Raw genomic sequence first — 25,165 nt, 5'->3', positions numbered from 1 at the left:
TAGCTCTATTTATACTGAGAGTAAATTACACACAAGTGGACTCCGCTATTAAGGTAACTGATTGCAATGGGTTTTATTTAGGATTATTAGAGTAGCCCATGAACAAATCCATGGCAAAATTTTCAGACTTATCTGTAAAAATTTTGAAAAGGATTTATATTTTCCTCCCACGTCACAATCATGTATTACTTTATTTATTTGTTTTTTTTTTTTACATAGAATTGCAATAAAATACATAGGAGTTTGTAAGTGGAACATAACATGATATGAACACTTGAGGGGCTACTAATAATTTTGCAAGGCACTGATCATATGACTACGATGTCTGCTAACTACAGGGCGTTTTGTAAAAGGTGGAAAAAACAGATCTGTGTTTTTATAGATGACAGAAATGAATATTTTAACCCACTCTTCTTCATGCTAAAACAGCTAATGCAAAGATACACCATCCTCAAAAGTACATTATCTTCAGTAAATTTATTTAACATCTTAGAATCCTCCATGATTTGGTATATTAAGGAGCAGCAGGAGACGCTCTGAGCAGAATTTAATCAACAATAGTACATTAGGCCATCTGAGATTGTTGATGTTAGTGTCACAGAAACGACAGCGGAAAATTACAGAAGTACAAGACATATGCAACAGCAACAAACCGTTGAGGAAGTTTCTTTATAACCCAGCATCAGATTAGTTTCAGGTAAACCCCCACTTAGAAAAGATCAGCAATCTTTTCCCTCTTTCCGTAGCTCTCCACCCCAACTGAATCGAGTCTAATGAAGTCAATGAGATGCGTAACTGCAAAAGACCTGAAGGCCACAGCAGCGCCTGTTCCGATCAAGACCCGAGTCTCTTCACAGTCTCTTTTTGATGAGCTTCTCCAGTCTGCGGATGCGAGACGACTCTTGCTCGGGGGTGGGAGCACTGAAGGACAGAGATGGGCCGCTGTCAGCTCCAGAGGGTGGGGTGGGTAACCTTTGCCTGAAGAGCTCCAGCATGCTGCTTTGTTCACTGCGTTTTAGACCCTGCACACCCACACAAACAAGCACCAAAAACACAGTAAAAAAACAATAATAGAGAGCATGCTTGACAGGGTGGCTCTCACATTCATCATCCGTTTGATAGGGGGAATTTCTCAGTTACACTACCAAATAGGCCTTGATTTGTAAAAGAAGAAACAAAAGCTTCTTGTCATAAACTTATACATGAAAATGGGCTGATTACTGGTATCAAGGTATAAACAATGATTTTATGACCCCTGAAATATTCCATCATTTTGTTCCTACAGTTTAAAGTCCTTTTAATGAGATGCCAGAAGGAGTTTCAGAGAGACCAGAGCTGTCTGGAGCACAGTGTAACAGAGCCCATTGTTCCTCTTCCTCTCACCCGTTAATGCACACTGCTGGTCAGCTGGCTGAAAGAAGTCTACTAGACTTATCACTTGCTTACAAGTCAAATAAATTCCACTGTTTGGAAATATTTTCAACAGCCATGTAGAGACTAAAGGAGCGCCAACCTTTACTCTCATTAAGTTATGGCTGCTTTAAGACCACAGCTGGCAAACCACAGGAGTCATGTCTGTTATGCATATGACTGCAGGCTGTACAGGAGCAGATAACTCGGCTAATTAACCAATTACTTTCAGCTTGTTATACCTGTGTTATACCTTGTTATAACAGAGTCATGCAGGACCTGAACACGTCATACTGCGCTAGCTTGATATGATAAAATCTCCTTTTATAAAAACTATATAATATTGATCTCGATGTTGATCACAGACTGAGAATCTCTTTGTGGCCCCATGCCTACGTTGAATTAAAGGCTGATTTAAATAAAAATTTGTAATTTTAGACCTAATTTCAGTTCATTGGAACAAATGATCACAAATGATCAAAATAAACAAAGTTGAAAGGTTCGCAGTGAAATTCACACTCAACAAACCCATCTCTCTAGAGGAAAAACACAAGTTTCACACAATTTATTTAAATCATGGGTACAATCCTCCGACTTACCTTCATGTCCAAGATCTTCTGGAAAGTCTCCGGGTTGCCGTCGACCAGAAGTTTGATGTAGTTATCAACAAACACCACCGATGGTTCATGTGGGGCCATCACCACCTGTGGAAACGCTTAGAGTTTATTGTCGTTTTTAACCCCTCCACCAGTTCATTGCTATTTTCTAATGAACCATCATAGGACAACCCAAGAGGACTCTGAGCAAACCCACATGGGACTGCAATGGTCCAGATAGGAGGGGGTGGGTGTTGGGGGGGATGATTGACCTGATTGATCCAAGTCAAAGAAGCTGCAACTGAAGTCAGAATTCTGGTTTTATTTATACTTCGTACCCCTGATGTTTTCTGTGTTTGCAAACCAGTTTCATCACAAATGAGTGGGTAGGAAATTGGCTTCACTAAAAAATATTTCAAGGGGGTAATAAGTTTGGGTAAAATAAAAATGTATGTGCTTTCTAAACTGCCGGCAAGGCTCTTTTTAAAAAAAAGATAAGTTGGAAATGAGGACAAAACAGCATTTTTTTGATAATGCATGACTGAAAGCATCTAGAGATCGACCTGTTAACAAAAGAGACAATGCCATCACAACTTTATATATCTCCTTTTACACAACGTAAAATATATATGCTGCACATGGAAAGATTGGAGGAGAATCACAGCAGGAAAGTACTGGAGGGAAGAGCAGGCAGGAGAGGCACAGGTTTCCCTGGAATTCTCTGTTTTCTTATGGGATCTGCTGAGTGAGTGATTTACTGTGCAACTGTCCTGGAACCAGGCCAAGAGAAAGGCCAGTGGGGACCTTGAAAAAATAAAAAAAACAGGAAAGAAATTGGAAGAGTTAGGAATGAAAAAGGGCATTAAACATTAGAGCGAGTAATTGAGAAAAAAACCCAGCCTGCACAGGGGTGGGAATGGGGCTGCCTTTGAAATGCTCCCCAGAAAGAAAACTTCAGAAGACGAGAAGAAAGCTGAAGCTATGGTGGGCTGGGCTGAGAGAGTGTGGAAAACAGCCACGTCTCACAGGCATTGTGCAGGCCAGGAGAGGCCATCTCAGACAGACAGGCAGAGTCTTATGTTCTTTGAACATAACTGAGCTCTGCCTCAAAACACAGCGAGCCCAAACAGATTCATTTTTTACACTCAAAGCAGGGAATCTGACAGCTACTATTAGGAGACAGGATCTCCACTCGACTTTCTCTCTGTAATGTTGTTGTTTTTCATTTTGTCTTTAATGCTGGGATCTTTATGTCTTATATTGCTGTTTGTGTATCTTTACAATCCATTTATTGTAACCACAATTTTCTATTGTTACTCATCCCGCTGAGGTTTTTAAGCATTAGTTTTCTATTTTTGCATCTCATCCTTGTGGCCAAGTTTCATCTTTCCAGATTCCTCTTGTTCTGTGACATTTTTGTGGCATTTTACAGGTGAGGATTCAAGGTTCCCTTGATCCCTCGGGCTGCTGTAAATGTGCCTGTTAAACCCTTTACAAATCTTTTCGTAATCTAACATAAACCCACACAGAATCAAAACAATCACTTCAGCTTCTGTTGTAGTATCTTGGAGCACATTGTTTTTCTTTTACAGTTATGTCTTCTTTTTGTTTTTTAAGCCATTGTGATTGAGATTTTTGGCTGTGTTTGTGATCACTATCCCGTTAATAACCCAAATTCTGCCAAGCTTTAGATGTTGGACAGATGGCCACACAATATACTCTAGAATACTTTGGTATACAGTGGGGGTTGAGGTTGATTCAATGAGTCCCAGATGTCCAGGCCCAGCAACTACCAGATCATCACTTCTCCACTACCATGCTTGATAATTGCTGAGGTGTATGTGCCAACATGGTGTGTTTGATGCCAAAACAAGAGGATTCTGACCATACAACTGTATTTTGGTTTCATTTGTCCAAAGGACATTGTACAAAAAGTGTAAACTAGATGTTGATAAACACACATTGGTTTTTCTAAAGCACATGTCAACATTAAAACAGTTGGGTCCACTGATAGCCAATATTGTTGCCATAGCTATTGTTTTTAATATTAAAAATTTGCAAATTTCTCTGCATCTGAAACCTCTTTGTACAAACAGACTGAAACATTAGCCTTTTTGTCCTGTACCTCTCAGAATCTGGTGGTGGAGACGTTTCGGGTAGCCCACATGCAAGGTACAGAACACAACATTATTCCTGCTCTGAGACTCCTTGAAGATCAGGACTCATGAAGCCATGGTCAATTGAAAGCTTGCTATTAATGCAATAGCAGACAGAAAGCAGGCAGATGCCCTGTGGCTGCACTTGGTAGAATAGTAGATGGTATTTAAAAAAAAACTAATTCCTTTCTAATATATTGGCTGTCTGATATACTAAGTTACATGTAACGGACCTCATTTTTGCAAACCTAAGTCACTTTGTTATATTTGAACAGATTATCCACTTTGATAGACAAGGCTTTCTCTTTCTTTTTTTTCTCTCCAATTTCTGAACATTGCACAGTCTCACCTTGTGGGGATTTTTCTGGGGCGTTCAATCCTGGAAAGGTGGTTAGATGTCTTAAATGTTTTACACTTGTGAAAAATTATTCTCATTGTGAAATATACTTCAAACTTTTTGGAAATGTCCTTATAACCCTTCCCAGGTTTACATCCAGCAACAATTGCTTCTATAAGGTCAATGCTGATGTCTTTCTACCTTGGTATGGTATTTACACACACATGTGTGCTCCAGAACGGCAGACTATGAAAACTCCTGTATTTATAGAGCTAGAGACACCTGCTGAATATCAATAAATCAAGTGTATTTGATTTATAGCGCCTGGCTGCTACCTTTTCTTAATTTTTCTTAAATCCCACAAAAGCAGCAAGGGTGTACTTAGTTGTTTCCCAATTACTTTAATGACAAACTTCCTTTTTAACCCATCAAGCTCAAGCTACCTCGCTGCACCAAGCACAATGAAGCGGGGAGACAAAGTAACAGACTTAGTAGACAGTTCAGAGCTTGTAGCAACCAGCAACACTGATATTTCCCAAAAGAAAACATACTTATGCAATAGTGAATAAATGTAATTGTTTAGAAAAGCTGATTTGAATATCATGTATGGAGATCAAAACTTTAGTAAATCTAATTTACCTCCTTGGATTATTTACATAAGCTCTCCAGGGTATAAAACAGAATTTAGAACAATACTGCTTTAGTATAAATCACAGGCTGATCTGAAATTAAATAAGCATGGGGCTGGCAGCTGTGGCTATCTCAAAACAAGCATTAAACACTTTTGATGCTCCTGCAACTCCCACACTAATCTGTAGTTTTTCCACTAAGGGTAAATCAGATTTAATTTCAGGCACGGCATCCTGAAGTGTAATTTAAAACCATCTTTGAGTAAAGGCAGAGGAATTCCTGTGTTGACCTTCTTACAATAGATTTGTCTTCGAGATGTCGGAGCCCAAGGTGGAAGCAATTACCTGAGAGCAACCTCAATGTTAAATAAAGCCAACGGCTGAAATGATGGCCACTACAAAAGTTTCTCTTTCCTCTCTTCTAAAGCCAAAAATCCTCTTTGTTTGGGTTTTTCCAAAAAACCTGACACAATACAGAAAAGTCATCCGTTTATCTTTGATAAAGTACTCAAGGATCCCACACATTTTGTGTGAAGACACTATGCTTTTAACAACTCTCAGTCCTTTTTAGCAGATCATTTAGATACGTACAACAGTTCAAAATGGATTACTGGCAGAAATGTCTACAATTATCATGCTTTAAATGTCACATGTGGAATATATAATGGATGGATGGATAGATGGATGGATGGACGGACACAACAACGGGATATGAAAATTCTGGAATGACAAATATTAGAGGTTTCTTGTTCCAGACCTGGAAAGTCCTTTAACCCATACTTCATGAGATTGTGCTGGAACCCTTTATGCTGTTACACATTATACATGCAGGATTGCTGCTCTTTTGGCTGTTTGTGATATTTTCTATATCTTTCATTGCAAAAAAGTCCTCCTATAGAATGTTTTGCACGAATGTTTCCCTGCTTATAAACCTTTACAATGAGTCTTCCACCCTGCCTTCACAGTAATGCACTTTAATCAATCTAAGGCCTGTATGCAGCCTTATCTCTCTCTGACTTCTTCAGAAACTGGACAGACCCATTCTACTTAAATTGGGGCCTTCAGGCAATCAAATACAAAAACGAAGTGGGCTGATGTGAATGAATTTATAAAACCCTGAAAAGGGAAAAGATTTTAAATATGAAGCAGATGAGATAAATGTAAATAAGATGGCTCTGCTGATTTTACTGTAAAAACAAGGGTAAGTCAGCACAATCAGAGCACATCAGACTCAGTCCTGTAAACACGAAGGAAGACCAACATGAGGAAGGAACGATGGCCTCCTGGGAGTCCTGGAAAATTAGGGGAGCATGTGCATTTCTCAACACTCTTGAGACGGTTAATTAGGGTGTGGTTTGTATGTGGCCGCCGCATACCACTGTCCCCTGGAGTCTCATAAGGTAATTCTGCGGAAAGGCAAAATGTCTGAATCTTGTTATTGCCGTCGTTGGTGGAAACATCACCCAATTTGCAATACGGCATAGAGCATGTGTGGGAGGAGGCTGTTGTCATTAATAGACAAACACACACCTTTCCAAAGGCTCGACCACACGCTGGTTTTGAAGATATCTGCCTCTTCTTGGCCCGTTGATCGTTCATTAAACCAGTACAGCTCCAGTCCTGTTTTCTCTTTGCCTCATGTGAGATGAGCTATTGTGGAAACATGCTCATAAAGTGCTATTGTGAGTGGGGTTAAAGACACATTTAAAGGGTGATTCTGCCAAAAATAAACTCGCAGTCGATAATCTGCTCAAGTGACTAACCCGAGGCAAACATTTAAAGCTGGCTCAGTGGTCCGACCACAAACACTGATGGGAGAACTGTTTGTTTGGCCTGTAGTTGATATTCCTGGTGAAAAAACAGCCACAGTTCTGGTCAGATGTTTACTAGTCATGGGCACAAGTATCACTCATTTTGGGCTTTTAATGATTTATTTGAGACAATTAACTTTTCAGGGTAAAACTATCAAAAAACAAACAACAAAAGAAAAGCAGAGCAGAAAAAGAAGTCCCTGCTCCTAAAACAACACATCCATCCAGATGCCTTCCGAAGAAAGGTTTTATGGTCAGACGAGACAAAGATTGGGTCGGTCACAGCCACAAGAACCATGTCTGCAGAAGTTAAGGTCACACTAACAAGCCTAAGATCGCTATGGCAACTGTCCAGGTGTATAATGGCAGCATAATGCTGATAGGCTGTTTTGCTGCATGTGTTACTGGTGCATTGCATAAAGGGGATGGAATAATGAAGAGTGCTTCAACAGGACAATGATCCCTCAACAGAACTTATTTTGGAATAGATAATGCAGGCCAACATTAAGCTTCTGGAATGGCCTTTAACTGAAATTTGCTGAAAAGCTGGGTCAGTATATAAAAACAACTGCTTTAAATGAGGCTGCACAGTGGCACAGTTGGTAGTACTGTTGCCTTGCAGCAAGAAGGTCCTGGGTTCGACTCCTGGCCGGGGGTCTTTCTGCATGGAGTGTGCATATTCTCCCCATGCATGCGTGGGTTTTCACCGGCTAATGCTGGAGATAGGCACCAGCTTCCCCGCAACCCACTATGGAAGAAGCAGTATAGAAAATGACTGACTAATTTAAATGAGCTCTATCATATCTGAAGAATAACGCCAGAAGAAGGTTTTTGTGCCGCCTGCTAAGGAACATTTATCCAAATATTAGTGGAGGAATATTTATACATTTAAGCCTGTCTCTACTCTTGACTCGGTGTGGATAAGAGAAAATCCACAATAATTTTAATTCGAACACCAAATTTTTGTCTTTAAAGTTCATTAGATGTTTGTGATATATAATGTGTCTACTATGAAAAAATAACAGTTAAAAATAACCCATTAAAGGCCCCAAATTGACATGATGTACATGATGTAAATCCCACCCAGAACCCTATTATACTTAGTTTTGCCAGTCTGTTTTTGGTTAAAAGTCCAACCCTATGTTTAACCAGACATGTCAGCACTTCACTGTCAACTCTACTAAACGGCAAACGGGAGATAAAGAAAAACCTATTCAGGTCACACACATAGAGGGGTTCTTCTGAAGAGCTGGGCCTTTAAAGGGCACCAACCAAAAGCTCTGGTTGTAAAATTGAGCCACCCGAGTTAAATGTCATAAAATGTGAAGTTTTCTATTAGGATGACAAATCACTGATACTGTGTTTAAGTTGGACAGTCTTATATAAAGAGTCAAACTTTAAGATCTCTTAAGAATCCATCAGCCAAACAGATGCAATGTAATGCTGAGTTTATCCAAGACAGTTATGCTGTTTAATTTTCAGCGGCTTTAAGAGGTAAGGCAGAGGGTTTGTTCCAAAATCCATTAAATGAAGCTTGGGCTCATTTCTTTTTCCATACTCACACTGATTTGCACAAAAGAATGAGTCTGAATAGAGGTGCTGCACAGAGGCCTAGTAAATGATCACTCATGCCTTCCCCGAACTCCTCACCTTCAGTATCATCTCTGCACGTGTCATGCCTTTCACTACAATCTTAGTGTAACTGGCAGGTGCCTTTCGGAGCACCTGGGAGCCTATGGACGGCAGATCCAACAAAACTGTCTTCAGGGAGTGGGTATCCAGGAGGAGCTGGTGGAGAGAGTGACCAAAGAGACTTGCAATGCCACACAGTAAACTGCTCACCAGGGCAAATGACTTCAAGAGAAACTGGAGCAAATCAAACTTACCTGTTCAGCTCCCACCATGCTGATAGGCTTACATCTAAACAGGTGGTTAATAAATTTAGGGATGAAAGAGCTGAAGAAAGAAAGAAGTGACAAATATTTAGCTTTAACATCCTTAAATGTTTGTTTACAATAAAAAAATTGCCTCTGTGTACAATACTTTGTAAACTTGATGCAAAACTGTGTAAAGTATTTTCGAGTGGAGGCGAGGTTGTCTCTGATGATCGGCACGTTTTGCTTAATGTGCATGATGATTGATGTGACGTAAGGACTCTGGTCACCCACATGTTCCACGCTCTGCCACGGCATCTGAAGGTCAGAGCGAGCGAGAGAGAGAGAGAGAGAGAGAGAGAGAGAGAGAGCTTGAGCATCAGATCTGGTTGCAAACACGTCTAATCGTGCGGCTTACACTATGTGACAATCCCTTTAATCTAATTACATTACAAACAAAGACAAAATTGTAATGTGCTTCTGGGTCGGAGAGACGGTTTAAAGAACCACTAGAAATGCAGTGTTGAAACATCTATTGACGTTACAGTTACAGGCAAAAAGATGTTTGTCTTTTAATGAATGGCAGCTGGGTTTGATTTAATGCTATTAAATGAGCTTAATGTTTGTTTTTTTAAACCTTGCTCATAGCACTCAGAGCGGGATCGCAGGCAGCATCTAGATCTTGGACCAGCAGCTGGATACTGTTTGAGATCACACTGTGAAGACATACAGAAGACCATTAAAAATGTTCTTGTTGCACAAAAGATGGGAATGCTTAAGTTTATGAAGAGAAAAATGCTCACGAGCTGAATGTGTCCATCTCCCCAGTCAGATTTATCCTCTCCACCAGCACCTTGTCTACTTTCTCCTTCAGCTTCTCTTCCAGCTGAAACACATATAAACAAGAAATTTAATGCACCAATGTCACTGAAAGTACATCTCTAAAAATCAAACTGCATAAATTAGATGTTTGTCTTTGTAAACATCCAATTAAAAAACGGCAGACTTAATTTATGCACGTGCCTGTTGTGTGGTAGCCAGGCAGTATTCTGCAGTACTGAGAATGCTGCAGATCAGGCAGAGCTCGTCTACGGTAAACTTCGCTGCCTCGTAGCCTTCTTTCTCCTTCAGCAGGCTGGTGATGGTGAGACCCCCGCTGTTGCTGCTGGATCTGGGCACATTGAAAAAGCAGCAGAAAGCGACGAAGCAAAGGGAAATGATTTAGGATATTAGAAAAACTTTATTAATCCCTTTGAAGGATAATTTGTTTACAGCCACCCAGTCCATTTACAGTCTAAGAAGGGACTGGCAGACAAAATACACTGTATACACTGAGTAATTATAACGTGCTAGCAACATTTAGAACTAAGGCTGCATCATTGTGTGGAACAAAACACACATTTTAATTAAATCTAGGCCTAAAAGACAATAAATGTTTAGGTTGCAACGGATCTCAAGGCTGACCTGAAAATGCATCCAGTAATGTACCGGGGGAAGTATGAGTTCTGACAGATGGGTTCTGATGGTCATTGTTTTCACAAAAGAAGCCCATCCAAGGCTGGGGTGGTCAGTTCACTCCTTCTCCATGTGTTCATTTTAGCTCGCCTGAAGGAGATTCCTTATCCTGCTTTAAGAACCAGTCATTTCAAATTAATGGTCTAAACTCTATTCATAAGGTACTGTAAGGAAATGTGGTAATGTGATGTTGATAAACAGCACCAGGTAACTCGTGGTTATTTTGGCTTGATCAGAGGTCATAATCACTCGTGTTTTATAAGGACAATTTGCCCAAACAGGAATCAGAACAACTACAAATGGAATCAAGTATGATATAAAATCTTCAGCAGTTTTTCTGATTACATATTTAATCAAATCATCAAAGTACTTAGGTACTAAAAGAAACAAACTGATAAGCAACTGGTAATAATGTGGGAGCAAAAGGATTTGTTCACAGATACAGAGAGGAAGTAGGCTGGGAGAAAATGGAAACACATCAGTACAAAATAGGGGTTTGAAATGGCCTGAAGCCTTTTGAGCTAACAAGTCTTTTTGCTGAACTAAAATAAACAATTTATTTGACCTTGAAGCAGATTCTTATTCAACATGTATCATCTTCGCATGTACTCATAACATCCGAAATAAATCCAGTAACCTCTGTCAACAGAAGCTCTTAGGAGGTCAGACTGACACCTTTACACCGGCTTAAATGCTCAGAATGAACCATTTAAACATGTTTCGCTATTAGGCTTTCTATCAATCGTTAAAATACATGTAAACTTATGCCTAACATATCATTTCAGTTAGGTATAACATTAACTGATGGTAAAAGTAGTATTCACTATTGCCAAAAAGGAAAAAGCAAAGATCAGTTGTTTTTCTGTGGAAACTGAACAGTGCAGTTGATCTGTAGAGATCGCAAACAGCTTTGAAGCTAACTGGGAGCGATTAATTATGGATTTGCTGGTAATGGGGCTCAGAAGAAATAATCGACAATAGCATGTGTGCTGATTGTTAATCAATTCGCAGCTGAGCAGGAGAGAATACACTGTAGTTTCCTGGGATAGGGTCAGGTTTACCCCTCATTTCCTTTATTCAAACTGTTATTTTTATTTGAACTATTTGCATTTAAATAACCTAACCTAACAGCTCCCCCACGACCCACTATGGAATAAGTGGTAGAAAATGACTGACTGACATTTAAATAATAGTTATTAAGTCTTTTATAGAGGTAACCAAAACTATAACCATGTTCATGTTTACATAATATGAAAGGTGTTCTGCTTGTTTAAGCAATTCAGTTCAAGCAATTCAAATTATTTAATAGACATGCAATGATTGGCTTAGATATCTTGGTCCATGCCACTTTACTTTAAAAATCTCTTTTCCATCTGCCAATCACAGATCAGAGAAAATCAAAAAAAAACTCAATCACTCCAATCTCTGGCCGATTGACTGTAGAGTCTCTAACTCTAACCTTTTAGAAATACTAAAAGAGAGTATGGTCTGGAAACAAAAATGTTGTTAAAAATGAAATTGTTTTTCACGTGATCTTGACAATACTGAAGAGCAAATCATACACTTTTCAATTCTGCACAGGACCCCTGCAAGATGCTACAATATCATATAAAAGAAAACATGTAATAAAGATATTGTTGCCATTTCTTTTCCCTAAGTAGGGCCACTTTGAACCCTCTTTCCTGACAGGTTTTAATCAAATCTCTCTATGGAATAGTTTTTTTTTTTTAAAACTACAGGTAAAAAAATGAAATTTTTTTAATAACCGAGCCACAATGGACATAATTATAAACAGATGCAAAAGCGGGGTCCTAAGAGGCCACACTGGCGGCACAATATTAATAAACGTCATAACACAGACATGTGGGTAAAACCACAACATAGTTCAAGCTCCTTTTGGGGGCCCCTTTCAAAACCTCACAAAACTTATTCACAGCACACCCCGCTTGATGGGTGTCTGCATGTGTGTGGATTTCTAAAGAGTCTGAGTGCATCCATGACAGTATTTGTATACGGCTCAGAATATGGCATGCATTAGTGGCAAACACAATGGTGTAATTAGCATGCATGAATATCTCAGTATGCATCTGTGTGTGTGTGTGTGTGTGTGTGCACACAACAGCCTGGGATGCTTTCTGATGTGGCTGATGAGACAGAGATGTTTTCGCTGGTAGCACATTAGACTTTGCCACAACATAACCAACTCCAGCTCGCTCATGGCGTGCCATCCTAATCCATCAAACACAGTGAGGACAGAACATGTCGGTTTCACAAATAACTGCAAACCAGGCTTGCAATTTACCAAAAAAAATTAAAATAAACGAGCAAACACGGGCGTGGCGGGCTCAAACAAATGAGTTTGTTACCATCTAGAAAATTGTTGTGATTCCCAAAGATGGGGTTGTTTACAGTTTTCTTAGATATGCTTTTTACCAAAATAAGTTGTTTATTGAAGCGTTGAAGTTATGATTAGCTTAACTACTGATAATTTCTTGGGACTGTTGTTGCTTGACGTAGAAAAAAAGGGTAAAAAAAAAAAAAAGCTGCAGCCACTCAGTTGTGAGTGATCTAAATAACTGATGTGTCATTATGTTTAAACACCAATCCAAAACTCCCCGAAACTCTCCAACAAGGTAGCATTTTATTAATCGACATCAACCCACCTTAACTCTTAACTTTGAATGTCTAATTGGGATTAAACTCAATATTCCTTCTTGAAATGTAAGTTTTATTTCAAAATAGTCATAAAAGTGCAGTTGGCACTTATATTATTAGCTGATTGAAAGTTCTAGCTTGATGGTTTTTCTTGTTAACAATACTAAAAATGGGAAGAATGAGATACTACAACAATATGTAGAGACTTGTGTATAATCATGAAGTGGAAAGAAAATGAAGAATAATTTTTAACATTTTTAACTGACAGAATCTGACAAGTGTGGCATGCGTTTTTATTCAGCTCCCCTGTTAAATCTGAAGAACCAACCTTTGCTGGAATTAAAGACTCCCAGCTTTACAGATCTAAAGACTGAAATATGAAAATGCTTTGATTCAAACTTTCTTTGTAACTCTGGTTGTATGTGCATTTTGGAGAACTAGATTAAAATGGGACGAATACTTACTTGACACCACCACACTTGACAACTATGTATCCCTTCGTCTTCCACTTCACAATTATGCACTACTTTGTGCTGGTCGATCACATAACATCCAAATAAAATACACTGAAGACTGTGGTTGTAATGTGAGAAAGTGGGGAATAGTTTAAGGCGTATGGATACTTTTTAAACACTCTTCAGCAATTTTAGCAAAGACTTCAGTCTTTAGATTGGATGGAATAAGATTTTCTGCTGAATTTGTAACTTATGGTTCAAAATTCTTATATTTTGTTTCAAGACAAAACGTGAGTTTACCATGTCTTCTTAAATGGGCCGGTCAATCTTGCAGACAGTATCTCTTACATATGCTGTGCTTTTTCATTCCCAGTAAAACATCATTAAGCATATCTGGAAGGAAGTGGGGTAGCCTTATTCAGATAAAGAATCCCAGGGCTTAGGACCAGCCCACTGTCCGACTGGAACACAACTGCTACTAACCTTTGCACCAAATCTGGTGAATTTTGAAGAAAATGCAGATGTGGCTGAATGCTGAAGCAGTAAAATTTTCCTTCTGTATCAAACTGTGTCCGGCTAAATCTTACCTTGCCTTTGCACACTTTATTTATTAATGTAAAGCTTTATGTTAACGTTGCAACTCTGAAACTATATAATCTAACAGAAAGAAAGTAAAGCATGTTTATTATAATTGCACTGGGTGCAACAATATACCTAATGAATACAAGATATAACGTTTCTCCTCCTTGCAGTCGAGTAGATAGACTGCTTTCTTATAATCAAGACTGGAGGCAGAATCAATCTTTATCTTTTCGCCTGCAAGATGCGGCTGTGGTTTTTGGAGCCTTAGCATTCTCATTTACGTAAGTAAATCTGAGTTAACAGAAAAAGGTCACGGCATTCAAATATCTTACACATCAGACGTGTTACCAACACGCCTGATGTTGCTCAAAAACAGGATTACCTGTGAAAAGTCAGACACTTTTAATATGAGATCTAACACCTTCATAAAACCCAATTAGTCAAACAAGCAGCTTTAGAAAAACCACAAGTTTAGAGATGCCTCTTTGCATCTGATTTAGGTATTAATAATGATTTTAACTAATTCCAATTTCTCTTTAAGAATATAATACAGGAGGATACAGTGCCATGAAAAAGTATTTGTCAAATAAATTTGTTTTCTAAATTTTTTTCCAATTATTCTTTTATTTATGAAGAGGAAATAAAAACTATTAAAACAGCCTAGTCATGCTACTGTTGGTTGAATACAAATATTGGCTACTCTACTACCCAATTATTATCCACCTCTACTGATTCAATATCAATAGCCAAAACCAGGCTTGATCACTGGTAACAGTCAAACATGGTGGAGGTATCTGAATTATGCCTCACACTCAATGACTAAAAACAATATAAAGGTTCTGGAGTTCCCTAGCCAAAGCTCGTCCTTAAATTCAATTGAGGTGGTCCTGCATGACCTCAAGCAGACCATTCATGTTTAAAAACCATCCAGTCTGGCTGAAATAAAACAATCTGAATTAAAGCAATTTAGGGTCAGCTGTTGCTACCAAGGATGGAATAACCATCCTTGTCATTAGGTTGAAGGGGCAATTACCTTTTCACACAGGGTCACTCTGGGTTAGACAGTTTTCTACCCTTAGCAAATTAGATAAGTTTTTAACTACACTTTTTATTTACTTAACTTTTCAAATTCAAATTCAAAAATACTTTATTAATCCCAATTTTAGGTAAATAAAAAGTTTTTCTCTCTTTAAAACTTGATAGATGATCTTTAATGGGGCAAAAACTCATTCACAGCATTGTATATAGTCATTCAATATTTGCATTATTGGCAAAGACAAAGTGTCACTGTGTGTGAGTTAGCACTTGCTGTAAAACACGATTTTACTATTCTGAGAAAGGAAAAATTATTACAGAGTTAACATTTAAAAATGTTTTTGCATCTTGTGTTAGTTGTTAGCACGGTTAGCATGGCTAGTGTTAATAAAACAATTCTATGATTTCCAAAGGCAGCCAACGTTTCCAAATCTACCATCTTTCATTATGGACACACCAAAGTTGTTGTTGTCCGTTTAGTCTTACTATTACTGTCTTGTAGCCTGACCTTTCTCTACATGTTGCAGAAAATACAGTTTCCTCTCAAACAACTAATACAGAAAATAACTAATTTTGAGTGTTCATCACTCAGTAACCACATCTACATAAAAGAGTGCTGCCATTCACTGACCACACAGTCAGCGGTCAGACCCGATCAAGCTGAAAATCGTCTGATTCCGGTCATAAGACAACTTCCTTATGTTTCTCTAGACATTTGTTTTTTATTTGCTTAAATGGAAAAACATAAACTGGTCTTACTTTGGCAGGTTGCCAGAAAGGATCTTCCAAGCATACTCTCTGAGGAACTTCTGGAAGATTGTTGTAAGGGCGATCATGGGTTCGCCAGTGCTGAGTTGGGAACACTGGACCATACACTTCTTGTAGTAAACAAAGAGGTCGGCACAGCTGGGGAGCACTGCTCCACCCTCCTCGGTGCCTGCCTTGGGTGGGCCTTGTGCTCGGAAATCAGCCACAAAACGGTCAATCAATTCACCAAGGTTCCTGCAGATAAAGAGGTGGTGAGCCAAAGCCTCATAGGTTAAAACACACGCACAAACACACCCCTCACACAAGCAGCAGAATTACAGCCATATTTAATTAAATCAATTAGTTATATAAAAACATGAAAGACATATGATGAGTCCTTATAAATAAATAACAAGTAGAGAGGCTGAGAGCCAACTGGATAAACACACAAGAAAGTGTCACTTGTGCCAAATTTGCAGTGCTGCAGTCCCAAAGCCAGTTGTTGTGGCCCAGTTCTCCTGAATCAGGCAAATAAAGCCAAGGGCAAAACAAGCAGGCCACTGTTCTCCTCAGCTACGTTCCACTGGGGACACGCTGTTTTGGCCTCTGCTTTTGGACTCAACTGAAATGAGTCTGTAGCTGCATTATGGGTCAATCCTGTCCCTTTGGACAGGACAAACAGCATTTTAAGCTCCTAAGGTTTGCATACCACTCACCAATCCCACAAATCTTTTCCATTTCAGAAAATATTGCCAGTATTGAGGAAGGGGAGCACCAGACAGAGAACCAAGGTCTTGTGGTAAAAAGTTGCAGAGGCGGTTGTTTAAAAAATAAGAGTGCAGAAATAAGGGGAAAGACACAAGAATATAGCTAATTAAGAAAACGAGCACGTAAAAACATTGAAACATGAATTAAAAGTAGAGTGGAGAAAAGCAACCCAAACAAAAAAGGAAAGAAAAGAGAACGAGGTAGGAAAGAAAATAGGCAGATGTGCTGTGACAGCATTTATTCAACCTCCCTCTTTCTTTCTCTCAGTCTCTGTGGTTGTGCAGCTAATGGGAAACATTTCTGCCACAGTAGAGACAGAAGCATGCAGAGGAACAAGAGCTGGAGAGGCAGGAGGAGGTGAAGCAGAATAACAGGAGAGGGGACTGATTGATGAGCAGCAAGTCCAAAAAGCATTCATGTGCCAGCTTTACATGCAACCTGCTCCTAAATCTGTTTTTGTACCATAACCCACTCCAGTGCTCCCTGCTTTGTGTTGCTCACTTGTCTTGGGACTCTATGTAGACATATAGGTGAGGTTCAAAACACTTGGAGATAATGCCGTGGAATGGATTGCCAGGAGCTTTGGGCTTCCTCGGCTGAAAAAAGGAGGAAAAAAAGGTGGAGGGCAAATTAATACCCACATAGATATTTATGCAACATCAGTGATCTGACTGCAACATCAATTCACCTTAGTAAGATCTTCATCCTTTTCTGATCCTCCATCGTCCCCTGGCTCATCCTCCAAAAAGGGGTTAGTTTGGTCTAGTGGGCTCTCTGGTCTCTTCTGCTGCTGCCATAATAGAGAAATAATACAACCTTTGCACTAATGTGTAACGCACAGTTTGTAAAGACGAGGTTTCATTGGAAAAGTTAAGCTTTCAGCACGTTCCTATACATCTTTTTATTATATAATGCAACAACACCAAATCACTGCCTGAGACACACAGTTTACTGAGCATGGGTCTAATGTGTCTTGGAGACAAAAAGGCTTCTGTGAAGCCTAAGTTTTATGAGGTCAGGACGAGGTTGGCCTACTTGGCCGCAACTAGTCTTGCCCCTTATTATCTGTTTTCCCTGCAAGCGTCACTTCCCCCTTCTTGCCAAAGACATGGCCTGGATTAAAAGGTGTCTTCAAGCTTGACTCGTCAAAAATGTTAAGAATGAGAACAAAAATAAAACTGTGGATCAGTAGTTTTATTACAATGCTTTTTCATAGCGAATAAAAACAAAGGTTTTATGTGACAGAGCAACGAAAAGGGGCACAGAATTGTTAAGTGGAAATACAATTATACATGGAGTTCAACATTTGCTTGCAAATCAAATCTGAAACGTGTGGTGTGCCTGTTTTTAAACTTTGAACTCGGATACGCTTAAATAAAGTCAATTCCAAACAGTTGCCTTCACTAACCACCTCATCAGCAAATACAGGTCCTTCTCAAAATATTAGCCAAAATTCCTATCTCACAAAATTAGCATATCATTAAAAGGGTCTCTAAACGAGCTATGAACCTAATCATCTGAATCAACGAGTTAACTCTAAACACCTGCAAAAGATTCCTGAGGCCTTTAAAACTCCCAGCCTGGTTCATCACTCAAAACCCCAATCATGGGTAAGACTGCCGACCTGACTGCTGTCCAGAAGGCCACTATTGACACCCTCAAGCAAGAGGGTAAGACACAGAAAGAAATTTCTGAACGAATAGGCTGTTCCCAGAGTGCTGTATCAAGGCACCTCAGTGGGAAGTCTGTGGGAAGGAAAAAGTGTGGCAGAAAACGCCGCACAACGAGAAGAGGTGACCGGACCCTGAGGAAGATTGTGGAGAAGGGCCGATTCCAGACCTTGGGGGACCTGCGGAAGCAGTGGACTGAGTTTGGAGTAGAAACATCCAGAGCCACCGTGCACAGGCGTGTGCAGGAAATGGGCTACAGGTGCCGCATTCCCCAGGTCAAGCCACTTTTGAACCAGAAAAAGCGGCAGAAGCGCCTGACCTGGGCTACAGAGAAGCAGCACTGGACTGTTGCTCAGTGGTCCAAAGTACTTTTTTCGGATGAAAGCAAATTCTGCATGTCATTCGGAAATCAAGGTGCCAGAGTCTGGAGGAAGACTGGGGAGAAGGAAATGCCAAAATGCCAGAAGTCCAGTGTCAAGTACCCACAGTCAGTGATGGTCTGGGGTGCCGTGTCAGCTGCTGGTGTTGGTCCACTGTGTTTTATCAAGGGCAGGGTCAATGCAGCTAGCTATCAGGAGATTTTGGAGCACTTCATGCTTCCATCTGCTGAAAAGCTTTATGGAGATGAAGATTTCATTTTTCAGCACGACCTGGCACCTGCTCACAGTGCCAAAACCACTGGTAAATGGTTTACTGACCATGGTATCACTGTGCTCAATTGGCCTGCCAACTCTCCTGACCTGAACCCCATAGAGAATCTGTGGGATATTGTGAAGAGAACGTTGAGAGACTCAAGACCCAACACTCTGGATGAGCTAAAGGCCGCTATCGAAGCATCCTGGGCCTCCATAAGACCTCAGCAGTGCCACAGGCTGATTGCCTCCATGCCACGCCGCATTGAAGCAGTCATTTCTGCAAAAGGATTCCCAACCAAGTATTGAGTGCATAACTGTACATGATTATTTGAAGGTTGATGTTTTTTGTATTAAAAACACTTTTCTTTTATTGGTCGGATGAAATATGCTAATTTTGTGAGATAGGAATTTTGGGTTTTCATGAGCTGTATGCCAAAATCATCCGTATTAAGACAAAAAAAGACCTGAAATATTTCAGTTAGTGTGCAATGAATCTAAAATATATGAATGTTAAATTTTCATCATGACATTATGGAAAATAATGAACTTTATCACAATATGCTAATATTTTGAGAAGGACCTGTATAATCCCTTGTATGGAATTTAACCTCAATATAAATCCAAGTATTCCCTGAAAGGTCTCAGGGGTTTGTTCGAGAAGATTATTGAACAAAGAGAACTATAAAGATGGAGGAAAAACAGCAGACAGGTGAGGGATAAAGTTGTGGAGATGTTTAAAGCGAGGTTAGATTAAAAACAACTTGCAACTTTGGCAGGTTTAAAGCTGCCAAAGTAATGTTTAATCCGCCATCTGATAATGGATGTAGTATAGCACAACTGCAAACCTAACAAGACATGTCTATCTAATCTTACTGGTTTGGCAAAGAGGAGATGTAATGCTAACTCTGGAGGAGCTGAAAAGGGGAGCTATTAATTGTGCACTGCACATGGCAAGAAGCCATAGTAGCAGGACAACGCCATTATTTTGGGGTCAGCATGCATTGCGTTTTATGCTATATCAACACCACACATCATGCTTAACACACCATCCCCACTGTGTAAAAATGGTAATGGCAGCTTCATGCGTGGGGACGGTGGTCAGGGTTGATGGCAAGATGGATGAAAGTAAATTCAGGGCAATCCCGGAAAAAAAAGAGAGCTGCATTGGGATGGTTAGGATTAAAGAATATTTATGTGTTAGAACGCCCAAGTCAAAGACCAGACCTGCAAGGCAAACAGATGCAAGGCACACCATAATTTTCTTTTCAAAAACATTGAAATCTGTGTATTATTTTCCATTTACTTCCCAATTACTCACTTCTACGTGTCGGTTTGTCACATAAAATCCCAATAAAACACATTGATGTTTGTGGTTTTAATGTGACAAAATGTGGAAAGAGAAAAAGGAGTGTAAATCAGTTTGTAAACTGTCAATTCCTTCTGTAGTCTGTATCCACAAAGACTCAATAAAATAAAACAGTCAGTCAGTCATTTTCTACCGCTTATTCCACAGTGGGTCGCGGGGATTAAAATAAAACAAATATGGCATAAAATATGTTTTTTTGTTGTATTTGTATATTACTTTCTGATGTAACAGAACAGCGAGTGAACGAAGAAAGGACGTAATGGTATTCGTGTTACGAAGATCAATCTTGTTTAACAGTTTTTGTTACATCTGTGGACACTTTTCTTACCCCAGGTGCATCTGTCAGGGTGCATCCTGTGAAGCGCTTGGCTAGCAAACCCTCAAAGTTTGTGGTCCTCTGAATAGCAAACAGCAGCAGTTTCACCTCAATTTCCTTCGCCCGTGTTCGCATCACCTTGGCCAGCTCCACCCTTTCAAAACGTACAACAGGACCATGAAGTAAAATTTGGAAACTGGGTGAAATAGAGAAATTCCACAATTGGTGGACCCAGTTCTGGGGTTCAAAATCATTGCAATCCTCCCTTAAAATAGGAAAACTAAATGAATTATTACAGGTCCAGAATTCATAGGAAATGCATGCTGATGATGGGATGAAAACGTCTGGACCAGCAATATACATGAACTGATTATAATTCAAAGACCCTCATCAAATATAAAAAAGTAACTGTTAACAGAAAGTTGGTCCAGCTGTTTACAAAACCTTGTTTTCCATTGCAGTTTGTTTCCTTATCAAACACTGAAATTCGGCTAACATTGATGCCACATTGTGCTAAATATGCCCACATATTTTTCCCCCAAATATCCATGTTGATGCCTACGTGTATTCTTCTGTCTCTAGTTAGAACTTCTGCAGATGATACTTGCAATTTTCCCTCATTCAAGCCACTTTCGCACAGCCTGTTAATGACAGGACTGTTGACTTCACTCCACTTTGATGGCCCGTGTGAGCAGCGCAGACATGAAATAGGAGAAAAACTGTTTTTGAGCCTTGACGTTAACAGAGGAAGTATTCAGAGAACTGGACTGAAAGGGCACAGAAGCTGTTGTGTTACGATGTCACGCTTCTGGTTTCAAAACGTCAGCATGTTCTAAAAAAGCACAAGATGGGGTTGTGTTACAACAATTGTGTGAGAGCCAGCAACGGTGGCATGATGACAGGTTCTTCTGAGTGGTTTTATGGTGAAATGAGTGAGCAAAGAGGGCTTCGGTTACAGCCAGAAGCAACACTCAGAGTCCAAACCCTCTGTGCACTTTCAGGCAGTTCAGGGAAAAGATGGAGAAGTTTCAATACTGGGTCAGGGCTCATGTGGGCCACCTACTTCAACTGCTGAAAAGGTTGTACCAATTCCAGGAGTCGCAATGCAAAAACAATGGCGCTCAATTCATACAGCTATGGATTTGAAATGAACAAATTTCTTCAATATGTGTGTGTGTCATTTATCTTATTGTTTCCCACCACAGATTCTCTTCATCTATATGAATGACGAGCTTCATTTGAACACACAATGATACATTTTGCGTGTTTTTACTTGGTGATGTGGCAGAACTCCACAGCGATTCGCTCCGTCATGCACCATTCTTCAGGAAACATGCGGCCATATTTTTCCTCATAGTCTACCAGCTGTCGTTTGATCCAGGCATAGCGGCGATCAATCTTATCCAGCCAGGCGACCTGAAAAATAGAAGACAAATAACCTTTAATCTTGTCATAAAAGTTTAAAGTAAGATTCAAATACAACTGGATGTTTTTTTACATCTTGATTTTCCTGGAAGAGAACCATATACTCGGAGAGGTGCTGCCTGATAAACTTTTTGATTATCTCCTGTTTGATGCGCGGGTCGAGAACGTTTGCCACCAGGCAAGCATCTCTCAGCACATTACTGGGTCCACCTGGTCTCTGTGTGAGTGCATTGAGACATGAGAGTTAGTTTCTTTGCTAGAAGATAAGAAGAAAAGAGAAACATCCACATAAAGATTTCTTTTTCATATAACACGTTTACCTTGGAGCCTTGCGAAGGAAAGGCTTCTTCAAAATCTGCCAGAATCTGAGTCCCCAGCTCACTTTGTGCTGCCTTCACTCTTTCAGAAACAAAACATGAGATTGAGCTGTTAACTCTTCTCCAGAAGAGTAATAGAAGATTTCTACTGAATGCGCTTGTCAATTATTTCTGCTCCCTAATTACTGTAGCAGAGACTTTTTATGCATAACACCCAAATGAAAGATTCTTTGGTTTAATTAATGTACAAGCATTAAATACAAGGACACTGAGCAGAAATGTAAAAGTAAAGTAATGCAACCCTAAAACTCCGCTGAGTTAATGAATAATCTGCAGCGGCCTTTCAACTAGGCTCGCTGGAGGAATTAGCAAGGCAATATTTAGCATAAACTGGAGAGAGAGAAGAGATAATACAGCATTTAGACATCAAATAGAGTAAGAGTCATTTTTGTGGTTGTCTACAGACGTACAACCACACATTTAATCATATTTGATAAATTGGTGACTACAAAATAAATAAAAGAATGAATTAATTTCTTAATTAATTCAAGTAAAACAAGACAAACACCAAAGCAATAAATATCACATATCGGGCCAGATCTTTAAAAAGGTTTGCATGTACAAAACCACACGGAAACCTGTTTGCGTTCACAAAGCTGATCTACAACTGAGGTGCTATTCAGATTACGTGTGTAAAATCAGCAGAACAGCGGGCGCAAACCTTTTAGCGTGTTTGCCTTCATGAATATGCAAAACATATGATAATGACACAAACGCACAAAATGTATGGGAGGGGAATATGCCAATGTAACGCCTTACCACCCGCAACACAATTCAACAAACCAGGCACGGATTGCGGGTGCCGTTTTTGCGTCTATATTTAGCACGTTAAAAATGTAGGTGCTAACTGGGACGCAAAAATGTCTGCTGTCACGGTGGCCAGAAGGAGGCATAGATAGAATGACAGATGACAGGGAGTTAGAATCTTCAGTACATGAGTCAACTGATTTGGATTGTCAAAAATAAAAATAATAACAATGGATGAGAATAGAGGACTCTATGCAGGATTATCTAAGCTCTGATTTGGAGCCAATCACGAACAAAAGCCATGATATTTCTCCTATGGTAAAACTCCTTGCAAAACTCTAATTCCTTGTGTCTGGATCATTCTAGCTCACCATCGCTGTCAGTGACATCATCTACTGTTGAACGTACCCAAACCTGATCATGCGGAAGTGCACACATAATTGATCAAGCGCACACAGCCTGTTAACTGGAATTGCAAAGGACCCACTGTGCTGTGATGTTGATAACATAATTAATAGGAAAGAAATAAAGTAATTATAAGGCAGATTAAATCCATCATTTACAAACCAGATGCTAAAATCACTTCTTAGCAGGTGCAAAATCAACATTTTAAGGCGGCCTATTCCATGTGTTGAGAAAGACTATGCTTTAACCTTGTCATCACAGAACAAAGCAAATTGCATTTTTGATAATGCATTATAAAAGCGTAACATTACCACAGGCAAGGTTACTTTGAGTGAAAGTTCAATGTTTCTGGGTAAAGCATAGCTACAGGAGCTCAGATTGTCAACAGCTTAACTCACAACTCGAGGCCTAAAAAGCTCCAAAACACACACGACATATACATCCCATTCACTAAGACCATCTTTTACATTCAGTTTAAGATTAATGCACACCACAGCCTGAAACAGCCTTTTTATGAATCGGATGAATTCCATTCGTTTCCCATTCAACATACTGTGTATTTCATTGCTATCAGACACTCAGGGAGTTCAAATCCTTCCAGATCAGTCCATGTTTGTTCCCCTTTGTGTCTCCCGACATCATCTTCTGCAGTGGAGTTGCAGCTGTTATTTAGTATGAACACTATCTACCACACCTCAGTCTAGACAGAGCAGAAGGTCGTTCTTTTAGGTTTATATGGATCAGAAGTGCTTTGTACGTGAGTATGAAACTGGTGAATGTGTCCAAAACTAATTCTGTCTTTGGAAAATTTTGGTACAGATGGAAAAAGGATACCAAAGACATTTTATGTTTAATGAGTGTTTAAATCATTGTGTGTTCAAACCAGACAGCCACATAGAGTCACAAGTGACTTGAGAGTAAACCGACATTACCAAGTGGGTAAAAGCCTTTTGCAAAAGTAGCAAGCATGTCATTTGATCTTAAACACATACAGTTTAGACTCACATATATAATCTTATTTATTCAGAGATTGAAAAACACCCAGCAGAATGGGTGTCCATGGTATCTCACAATGAAAAAAATACTGGAATAATGAGGGCCCATTCAGACAGCTTCCTTCCTGTGTTTTCCTACATATTCAGCACAATGTTTCTATGTGCGTATATCTGCATAAACAGGATGTAATTCACAGAGCCCCGCCATAAACAAAAGGACAACATTTCAACAGTTCAGAAGAGCTGAGGAACATTTTCAACAGGGAGAGGAAGGAGGTCAGCCCCTGGCTGCTGGAAATCAGCTCCAGAGTTATGCTGATCACCAAATACCAAAGTGTATGCATGCATGTGTCTGTGTGTATGTAGGTGGGAGGGTTGTAACTGTGTTACCTCTCTGAAAGCTGCCGGATCTGGGGTATGCCCATGTATTTGTGGAAATGTTCAAGCACATTGACCACTCCCTGCAGCAGGTTGGCCACCTCACCATACTGCCTCTTTCTGGTCATGGCTCTAAAGTGAAAACAAAAAAACAAAATGTTATATTAGTGTAGATTTACTTATATGGTCCATCTTTACATTTTTTTAGTATTAATATATCTTAAATATTGTATGGAAATGGTAAATTGAAGAGATAATCATGTTTCAGGCACTTTTATAAA

At 39.6% G+C, this 25,165-nt stretch overlaps 1 protein-coding gene across 2 annotated transcripts in view; it reads right to left on the bottom strand.

The window, feature by feature from the left end:
* Window positions 1–172: 172 nt before the first annotated feature.
* vps53 (VPS53 subunit of GARP complex) overlaps window positions 173–25,165 on the bottom strand; it is a 40,473-nt gene continuing 15,480 nt past the window's right edge. Inside the window, exons 7-22 of one of the 2 annotated variants that reach the window (XM_047390591.1) lie at window positions 24,897–25,016; window positions 22,303–22,381; window positions 22,056–22,199; window positions 21,831–21,973; window positions 20,570–20,711; window positions 17,259–17,360; window positions 17,072–17,166; window positions 15,815–16,057; window positions 9,837–9,984; window positions 9,617–9,699; window positions 9,451–9,529; window positions 8,983–9,131; window positions 8,826–8,895; window positions 8,590–8,727; window positions 2,010–2,114; window positions 173–1,022 (exon numbers count right to left, since the gene is read on the bottom strand). In XM_047390591.1, coding sequence (XP_047246547.1) covers window positions 852–1,022; window positions 2,010–2,114; window positions 8,590–8,727; window positions 8,826–8,895; window positions 8,983–9,131; window positions 9,451–9,529; window positions 9,617–9,699; window positions 9,837–9,984; window positions 15,815–16,057; window positions 17,072–17,166; window positions 17,259–17,360; window positions 20,570–20,711; window positions 21,831–21,973; window positions 22,056–22,199; window positions 22,303–22,381; window positions 24,897–25,016 — 2,011 coding nt within the window. In that variant the 3' untranslated portion in view covers window positions 173–851. The remainder of the gene's footprint in view (window positions 1,023–2,009; window positions 2,115–8,589; window positions 8,728–8,825; window positions 8,896–8,982; window positions 9,132–9,450; window positions 9,530–9,616; window positions 9,700–9,836; window positions 9,985–15,814; window positions 16,058–17,071; window positions 17,167–17,258; window positions 17,361–20,569; window positions 20,712–21,830; window positions 21,974–22,055; window positions 22,200–22,302; window positions 22,382–24,896; window positions 25,017–25,165) is intronic. The other variant, XM_047390592.1, reaches the window with a different exon arrangement.

This window comes from Girardinichthys multiradiatus, chromosome 18 (assembly GCF_021462225.1).
Source record: "Girardinichthys multiradiatus isolate DD_20200921_A chromosome 18, DD_fGirMul_XY1, whole genome shotgun sequence".
Classification (NCBI taxonomy): Eukaryota; Metazoa; Chordata; class Actinopteri; order Cyprinodontiformes; family Goodeidae; genus Girardinichthys; species Girardinichthys multiradiatus.
The sequence above is the reverse complement of the archived record's forward strand: the minus strand, read 5'-3'. Positions and strand labels throughout refer to the sequence as shown.